This window comes from Papaver somniferum, unplaced genomic scaffold, assembly GCF_003573695.1.
Source record: "Papaver somniferum cultivar HN1 unplaced genomic scaffold, ASM357369v1 unplaced-scaffold_13043, whole genome shotgun sequence".
NCBI classification, from domain to species: Eukaryota; Viridiplantae; Streptophyta; class Magnoliopsida; order Ranunculales; family Papaveraceae; genus Papaver; species Papaver somniferum.
In genome coordinates, this window is record NW_020622208.1 from 743 (window position 1) to 1,960 (window position 1,218).

Consider the following 1,218-nt stretch of genomic DNA (forward strand, 5'->3'; position numbering starts at 1 on the left):
ATCATATCTTTCTTACTATAACTGTACGCCACATTCATTACATCCTATTATTAATATAGCAGCCGCCTGAGAGCACTTCCAAGTGGACAACATGCATACCACATAGCTTTCTATGACTATGCAAAAGCATTAAAGAGCATAAAGATGGTTGTGTTGAAAGAGATTGTTCTTCTATATATAGCCGAGCAATGGGTCTGTCTCCTGAGCACCAGTTTGCAGTTGCACGTATTTGACGTCGCACCATTAGCCAGCTCAAGCTAGGTGAGGGGGAAAAGAAATGTCATCAGCAAGTAGTAATAATAATTGCAGCAGCAATTCCTGCACAGACGATGATGAGGAACTCAACGAACAATTGCGTACCCTGCTGTCTCTGGTTCCTGATGCTGCACAGGTCTGTTTGTCAAAATACAGTCTTTATATTTTTTTCCTACGTAGCTCTATTTTATGTATATCCCTTTGATATCCATGTAGACAGATCCCATATCCATCTTAGAACAGACTCGGGATTATTTGAGACGAATTCACGAAGAAACAGAGAGACTTGAGCAGGAAATCCCCAGTCAACCACATCATCTTGAGAACCTTAACCAGAGAGGTATTGTTAACTCATCAAGCCGGAGGCAACTCCAAATACTAAGGGTATCTTTCTCTCTCCATCATTTGTGCTAATATATTTGACTCGTACGTAATGCCAAATTCAGAGATTTTTTTTAGTTTTTATGATCAGAGAATTCAATGAAAAATCTACGTCGCCTTCTTCCTTCAATTTAGCACCAAATTTATTTAGCATTTGCAAATAAATAGTGCAAGGTTTACCAAAAAGACGTCGTAGCTAGGGACCTAGCTATGATATGAATTTTGCCATAAATATTTATAGTTGTATACTGGTTAGGGAGGCATTAATTAAGTTTGGGTGGGGGTTAATGCATGGCATTCATGGGCTTTCATCTGTGTAGGTTGAGACAGACAAAATAGGAGGTAAGAGGGAGTTTGTGGTGAAGATTTTATGGAAGAGACTAGGGCCAGGAGCAGCAGCTGAAGTCCAGCGAGCTATTGAGTTCTGCCGTGTAAACGTCAAGAGCAGCTCTATACTTGTCCCCAGCTTTCTCCATCCAGACGAAATGCAAACCACAGCTTTTGTCAAAGTAAACAAATCCTAGTACAACTCTTTCTCTCTATGTATCTCAGACAGTTTTGATATATTTTTCCCATGATGAT

The 1,218-nt window shown here is 39.9% G+C and overlaps 1 protein-coding gene across 1 annotated transcript; it reads left to right on the plus strand.

Annotated features, from left to right (window-relative positions):
• Nucleotides 1-233: 233 nt before the first annotated feature.
• On the plus strand, nucleotides 234-1,145 carry LOC113332256 (the record flags this gene model as incomplete). The annotated part of the gene is made up of 3 exons (XM_026578830.1): nucleotides 234-391; nucleotides 472-639; nucleotides 957-1,145. Coding segments are annotated over exons 1-3 (471 nt in total), but the record flags the coding sequence as incomplete, so codon positions are not given.
• Nucleotides 1,146-1,218: the final 73 nt, after the last annotated feature.